General features: G+C 54.6%; 1 protein-coding gene and 1 pseudogene across 1 annotated transcript in view; one reads left to right on the top strand and one right to left on the bottom strand.

Moving 5' to 3' along the window:
* Positions 1–715, bottom strand: part of Hoxa11 (homeobox A11) — a gene marked incomplete in the record, with an annotated part of 3,864 nt that extends 3,149 nt beyond the window's left edge. The window contains 1 exon segment of the mRNA XM_013510674.1: positions 1–715. Coding sequence (XP_013366128.1) covers positions 1–537 — 537 coding nt within the window.
* An 86-nt stretch (positions 716–801) lies between these two features.
* On the top strand, positions 802–4,609 carry LOC102026508 (annotated as a pseudogene).
* The last annotated feature ends 3,131 nt before the right edge of the window (positions 4,610–7,740 follow it).

The following is a 7,740-nucleotide window of genomic DNA, read 5'->3' on the forward strand; positions in this document are numbered from 1 at the left end:
CGCGGAGGTCGCCGTGGCCGCCGGGGGCCCCTTCTCCGCGGCGCTCTTGTCCCCGGGGTAGTCGGAGGAGGCGAGGTTTTCCGGGGTGCCGTAGGCCGTCTCGAAAAACTGGTCGAAAGCCTGCGGCAGGACGCCGTTCCTGCCCACGGTGCTATAGAAATTGGACGAGACGGCGGGGGTGGGGTGGTGGTAGACGTTGGCCGAGCTCTTGGCTAGCACGTCGCCAGGCACGCCGGCCGCGCTGGGCGCCTGCAGGCAGTCTCTGTGCACGAGCTCCTCCGCGGAGTAGCAGTGGGCCAGATTGCCGCGGGGGTGCCATTTAGTGGCGGGCTCAATGGCGTACTCTCTGAAGGTCACTTCGCGCACGGGTTGGACCTGGGGCAGGTTGGAGGAGTAGGAGTATGTCATTGGGCGCGAAGACGGGGTCTGGGGCAGAAAAGAAGGGAGGCTGGAGAAATCTGGACCCGAGACGTAGTAAGTACAACTTGGCAAATACATGTTAGAGGAGCAGGGACCACGCTCATCAAAATCCATCATTGGGCTACCTTGGGCTCTCCGCAGTAGCCGAGCTTAACATGATTCTCCACTGCAGCTGCCTCTTTGAAGCGGATCCGTGAAGTAGAAATTTGGAGACGTAAGCTGACGTGGAAATCTATCCCCATCCTTAGCAAGGAGGTGCTGGTCATGTGACCCGATGTTGAAATTGACAAGCTGCGAGCTAGTCCGGGCGTTTTTTCCCCCCTTTCCTTTTTTTCCCCCCTCCCCTCCCTCCTCGGCTTCCTTTCTTTGTAGCCACCTCAGGGGAAGCAACAGATCGTCACTCGGTGTTCTCACCGAAAGCACGTAATCGCCGGTGTAACTCATGTTGGCTGGGGGGCCTCCCGGCGCGCGGCGAGGCTGGGGTGCGCCCCCGTGCAGCTCGCTTTTGCTCAGCTGCACGGTCCCAGCCCTCGAATGCGCCTAGGGCGGTGAGAAACTCAATTCCCGTCGCCCCTACCCCCACTCCTCGGGTGGGTGAGGGATGCTGTGTGCTAGGGGTGGCCAGGTGGAACCCCTGAGCTGAGTGGCCCGTGGTCGGGGAGTCGGTTCTCCTGGAGGCTTAGGGTCGCGCCCCCTTCTTCCCAGCCCCCCACCCCAGGCTTGCTCTGAGAAGCACCTCAGCCTCAGACTCTGGCCAGACCCCATTCGGGGGCAGGGTTCGTAGTCGTGGATGTGCTGGCCTCGTGGCTTGTCTGATTTGCACGGTGACTTGATTACACGCTCGCATTCATGGTCACTTCCGAAGCGCTTTAGTGCCTTCCGTCCCTAAACCGCCAACAGCCAGGGCGGCTTTCCCCGCGGATTGTCAGTGATCCACGGGTCCGGAAGGGCCTTCGTCTTACCCGGGATCCACCTTTCCCTTCATGCTCCTTGCCCGCCTCCTCACCCCACCCCTTGTCCTTGAAGAAACCCCCTTCTCCTCGCTGCCTACCGGGGCTCGGAGTGACTCGGCAGAGCCAGAGGCGCGGGGGCTGCGCCTCTGCTCACTGGTCAGCACGTCTGCCTGGTCTTCTGGAGCTGAGGAATCTGGAAACCATGCAATTGAGGCAAGCCTTGGGCTGTTTTAGAGGAGCTGACATCCGAGGAGCCTTCTCCTGGGTATGCTGGACCTTTGGGGAGGGGGGTTCCCCCAGGCTGCTTGTGGCTGTGGAGAAAATGGGGGTGGCAAGGAGGGCGTGATGGCTGAGGAGTCCTGGCTAAGAAAGGGATACTCTGCCTCCTCTTCTTCCTTGCAAAGTGAGAGAGCGAAAGCAAGGGATGTGCAAGGCAGAAACTCAGAAAGCTCTGTGTCTTTCTGCCACTCATTCCAGAGAAGGCGCACAACGCCAAAGAAAAGAGAGGTGCTCCTCCAACTCCCGCACCTTGGGCAATTAAGGATACCTTGGAAAGGCCAGGTTTGTGCTAAAGATAGAGTCGGAGGCCATAGCTGCTAGTGTGAACCTACCTTCTCAGGAGGAGGAAACAGAGGAATTAAGAAAGCAAAATAATGCTCATTACTACTCAGTAGGATTGAAGGAAGAATATTTTGGGGAAACGAAAGAAGTGAGAGGGCGTAGAGCAGCCGGGCAGGAACAGGGAGAAGACCCACACCTAGGGCCTCCCCTAACACTGTTTTTAGAAGGAGCTGGGGTGTCACAGAAGAAAAATTAAAAAATGAAAAATGAAAAGCCTTTCCCTGTCCAGGAAATAGCTGAAGGTATTTACATATCTTGAGGAGATTTAGAGTATAAACTCTAAGATCTTTGGTATTTAAGTGTCAACATCGATTTATTTATTTATTGCTGAGCTGACTGTAACTGACTCAATAACAAATTTAATCATGTATTGCACTGGAAAAGAAATATTCTCATTATGTATTTTCTCCAAATAATGACCCGCCATTGCATTTGAATACCCACTGTAAATATCAATAATATCGAGTAATTACTCTGTAGTGGAGTAAACTAATTTATTAGCATTAATGTTTATGTGGCTTTCCCCCTTTACAAGGATTGCTTATCACAAATCAAGCCAGTCAGACACATTGGTTTAATGAACTCTTTATTCAGGATTTGCTGCAAGAACTTTCATGCCCCTCGAATGTCTGAGAGCTGAACTTGAAATTATTTGTGCGTCTTCAGCTTGACACATTCGTCCACTGTAGCTCGTGTAGAAGGCAGCATCGGCCAGAGTGGGAAGCTCCAGTTGGAGAGAAGGTTGTTGGGGAAGGGTAGCTTGGGACCTCCTAAAGCTGGGAATCACAATTATGGGGTTGCCCTGCAGCGAAAAAACTTCTATTTCCAGCAGCGACCAACAAGGCAAAATATTTGTTTCTCCACAGTATCCCTTTCTTGGAGGCGGAATATAAAAGATAGAAACGAGGTTTCAAACAGCCATATTTGAATGGTTCCTTGGCTCAATTTTTCACTATCCCAAACTCTCTCCCAGCAGCCCACCCAGTCCTCGCCACCCCTATCCTGGAACAAAAGGAATGCATGAAGGGTTTCAGTGACTTTGCCATAACAAAGGCGCCACCATTGCAGGGCTCGCCCCGCCCCTGGGTGAAGGCAAACAAATTCTTGCACTTGTATTAGGGCTTTTAAGACCATAATTGAACCCGGGGGCGTCTAGGAGAACCGAAAACAGTTCTAGACAGACCTGCGGTTTTATAGCAGTTTTGGCAGTCAACTTCAGCTTGTGCCTGAGCAGTGGGGCTGCAGTCGCCCGCCAGTGGGGGACGCCAGGCCACCTCCCCCGGCTGCATGCAGCCCCTCAATTAATTAGATCGGCTTCCTCTGGTGCCAAGGAGAGGGTGTCCCCACAGAAAGGTCAGTATGGGGTTGTGTGCTGTTCTGAATAACCACTGCCTCCTATGTCCTCCTCGAGGGCCAAGACGAGTGGGTGCCGGCAGGTTTGGATTCCTTGGGCATCTTCAGGAGACAAGGCAAATCCCAAGGAAAGGCTCTGTCAGAGGAAGGCACTCCAGGAGTGGTTGGCAGGGCTATCTGACAGGCTGTACTGAAGCTGGGTGCCCGGAGGGACTTGCAGCCTGGAAGAGGGTGTGTGGGGGCGCTGCCGTGAAGATGAATGAAGGAAAAGGCTTCTGATGGCAGCAGAAGGGAAAACGCCTGGAGCTGCAGAATGCTTTTAGTTCCCCCAGCGGGGACAAAAGTCGAGGTGCTCAGATCCCCCAAGCCTGTGCGATGCCCCTGGTTTTGCGTGCTCCTGCCCGACTCTTGCAGAATATACTTGGTGGTGTGGCTGTTTCTCCAGGCAGCCAGTGGGGGTAAAAGGATGGGTGCTGCTCCCGAGGTTTGGACCAAAGATGGGGGAAGAAGGGGAGGCAGAACTGCGGGTCCTTGGCTTTACCTTTGCTGAGTCTTACAGACTCTTCTGCTTTGCAGGAGGCTCAACAGTCAAGCTGAACCTACCTGGCTCTGGGAAAGAACTGAATGGGGCTAAGGCCATCCCGGAAGGCCAAGTCCGAATTCCACTTTGTGAAGCTGCCGCGGCAGGCAAGACTATGACATTGGCCCTGGCGACTGGCTTCCCACAAGAGCTCCACAGCGCCGGGCCATCTCCAGAAAACACTCTTCAGCGTATATTTCCTTTAATCGTCAAGCCGGAGCCCCAGGGCGGCTAATGCAAGAGGCCAAAAATGTTTGGAGGAAGAAAAACAAAGGCAGGAAGTGGCGGCTGCCTGACGGTGCGTGTGTGTCTGCAAAGAAGGGAGGGAGCCCGTTCAATCTCTTGTTTTTCCGAACTTCAAGGTCTAGGCAGCTTTTCACAGGGCCGCCTGCCGCTCCTCCGCAGAGTCTGGAGGTGGCCACCCGGAGAGAAGGCAGGCATCCCTGTCGTCCTGATCAAGGCGGAAAAGGTTAACAAGGAGATTTGTTCAGCAAAACAGACCGAAACCAAGCTTTTCAGGGCCTTCTTCCGATTTGGCTCTAAGATTGGGGAGAGAGAATATGCCTCTCCCCAGCCCTCTTCGGCAGGCTGAGTGCACCCTGGCGGGGATGGTGATCTGTGCACCCCGCACTCCACCCGCCTTTCCCGGCAGGATATCAGAATAAAGTGTGCTGGGCTCCTCTGCCGCATCTGCTTATTCTTGCAGCAGGAGAGGTCTGGGCAGCTGGGGTGGGGGGGCTCCAGTGGGTGGTGCAGAGTGGTGCAGAGTGGCAGAGTGGCTTCTGTACCATCGACTCGCAGTTGGGCAATGTAAGGCCTTGTCACCGTGGTTGTCATGCCAGGGGTGTTTCCATTCAAGGGATACTCGATAGGCAGCTTAACACCCTCTCATGCCAAAGGAGGACAGAGCTGGCAGTGGGGGTGTGGATGAAAAGAGCTGGCAGTGGGGGAATGGGTGAAAGCACCTCTAGACTCCAGGCTTCCAAACCCCAACTGGCCAGGCTTCTGGGCTGCCTTTGTCCTTTGGGCTGGCTTGGGAGACAGCAGCTGCTCCTTGTCCCCCAAATCTGGGAATCTGAAATCTCCAGTGCCTGCACTTGCAGCCCTTTGAATGCTCAGCATGTGGTCCATAGTGTGAATGCCAAACTCAGCTGCCCCCACCCTCCACGGTCCTCCTCCAGCCAGTCCTGTCCCCCAGCAGTTCCTGCTGGCTTGTTGCCTGTCCTGCCTCTTTCTAGCCAGTCTCCTTTTTTCAGGCCTCTTGCCTCTTCTGGTGTCTCTTCTAGGCTGAGCAATAGCTGAAATGCCACTAGAAGGTACCTAGCACTCATGCATAGAGAAAATGGTCTATGCGGTTTATGTGATTTCCCCACAATTTTAGCCTCCACTGGAGACCTACAGTTATTTCTCAGTGGATTGCTTAGGGCACCATCAGTATTTTGCCACTTCTTGTAGGCATGAGCTGTTACTATCCTCTGTCTCCAAATGTTACACTGTTTTTAGAAAGCTAAGCTAGCCTGGTGACCATAATGCACACATGTGCAAGAGTTGGCTGGAAGGATGAGGGTGGAAATGGACATAGAGCTCTTCCCAGGGCTGGAGGCCAGACCTTCATTTGGGGACTGTTTCCTTCCAAGTTGGAGGTGTCTTTGTGACTCCTCCATCCTTTGTGGTGAGCTAGGGTGTTTTGGGGGTGTTGGGGTATTTTGGTGAGCTGGGGTGTTTTGGGAATGGCCCAGGAAATCTCCCAGTATTTCTTCTCAGGGGATGGTTTATTGGCAGATCATGGTCAATCCATCACCTTTCCTTTTGGTAAAATATCAGATCACCTCTATCATTACCAACAGAGACAGGGGTTAATTTGTCCCTTTGTTAAGGCACTGACCTTCCCTTTCCCTTCCCTATAGCAAGGGAACAGGTAATGCCTTGAACTTGACCTCACATTTGGTTCCTGGTCTGGCTAGAATGTCCTTAAACATCTGAAGAAGTCTCTATTCTTCCTCTGGCCACTGGGAGGTAGGTCAGAGGGCTCAACTGAGGGTCTCAATCGCCTAAGCAATCTGGTTGTCATTTAGTTTAGTAGGTCCCATCGGTTGATGGGAGAAGGAAGGGTTCCTTCCTTTGAGAACTATTTTATTTTTACTGTTGGTAACTCATTAGAGAAGATTTTACTTATTTTTTTCGTACAGAGTGGTAACAAATGGGGTGGGGGAAACACTGAAGGGTAAAACCCTAGTTCTCAGGGTCTGCCTTCTATTTTCCTTGCAGCTTTGGCCCAAATGGGGTTCTCCCAGGGACTGTCTGCAGTAAAGAGGGCAAAACACAATAGTCCATAAGGTTGCTTCTGGTCCTTGGTCTCAGTCCCCAGGGCTCACAGGACACCCTTATGCGCCAGTTGCCAAATGCCTTCTAGGGCCACTTAATTTTTACTCAGTGCGGGGGCAACTCAGATTCCAAGGTTGAGAATAGCCCCTCTCCCCACCCAGCCTTGCCTTAGGAGGCTCCCTGACCCACCCCGCCAGGCTGTTCCCCCATGGTGCTCATTTACAGACAATTCCTCCTGCTCTGTAACCCACTTCCCTACCACCCAGTCTGGCCCATGCAACTCTAGGGGTAAAGTCAGCCTTCCTCTCTTTTGAGAAAAGAAAAGATCATTTGCAGATCCTCTTTGGTTCACCTGAGGCAGCAGGCTCGGTGGCAGATTAGACTTAAATTCTGTTTGCTGCTGGGCCTGAGGCTCTGACCTGCCATAGGCAGGCCATGGGCAGGGGGTAAGGTACTTCCTGCCCTGCAGAGCACAGGGAGGGGTTCTTGGGGCCCAGGAGTCAGGGGTTTTTATATTGGCAGAGTCCACCTCATTTAGTAAAGATTTGAGGCAGGAGAAGAGCGTCAAGCATCTCACCAAAAGGCTTAGCATGCACTGGTGGAACACCTGACCTCAGGAATCCCAGCAGGGCCTTCGCTTTTCTATCTTACCCCAGGTCTGCTGGCACTGACCAGCCAGCCACTTGTTCCTACGGGAACCCAGTACTCCGATCGACCCAGTCATGTGTGCTCCCCTTGAGCTTGCAGGTGCTTCTTTTTGCCCAGGTTAGGCCTCCATAGCCTCCGAAATCTGCAGAACTGGGGCGGATCTTGCTCTCCAGGACGAAGACATAGCCTGGCCCATCCCTGACAGTGGGAGTCCTTTCTAACAGGATAAAAGAGTTGGAAACCAAGACAGAATCCGGCATGCAGTGCTCAAGCCCAGGCTACCGGAACCTGCTTGCAGCAGCAGTGACGGCTCCGCCAATTGTATGTCCTGGGCCTTCCAGCAACCGCGGTGCGGCGGCCACCGCGACCGGCGACCGGGGACCGGCCCTGACCGTGGAGGCGCTGGCTCGGAGGACTTGACCTTTACCGCGGAAAAGAGAGCAGGCTCTGCGCTGCCAGGAGGGGGCCGCGGCGCCTCCGGCCTCTTCCACCCAATGGCAGCCAGGCAGCCCACGCGGGCTGCGCGCTCGCCCTCGTTCCCCCCTCCATTTTGTGCAGTGTCCGCAGCAGGCCGGGCAAACAAAGCCCCCAGCACTGCTCCCACCACCTCCCCTGTCAACTCCTGTTCCTAAGCTCCATGAGCAGAAGGCGAAGGGCTCAAGCCAAGCGGTCTAAGACCTTCTCCAGGGCCCTGTTCTCGCGCCTGACCCCAGCCGCCCTCGGGCAGCCTGGGTGCCAGCGTCCCCGCCGGGCGCGGTTGCTGTGCTGGGGTCCCGGCGTGAGGCTGCGGGGAGGGCCGGGCCTTCAGCCGAGCGGGCGTCGCCGATGAGCGGGGACAGC

This window comes from Chinchilla lanigera, unplaced genomic scaffold, assembly GCF_000276665.1.
Source record: "Chinchilla lanigera isolate Chin_1 unplaced genomic scaffold, ChiLan1.0 scaffold00009, whole genome shotgun sequence".
Taxonomy (NCBI): Eukaryota; Metazoa; Chordata; class Mammalia; order Rodentia; family Chinchillidae; genus Chinchilla; species Chinchilla lanigera.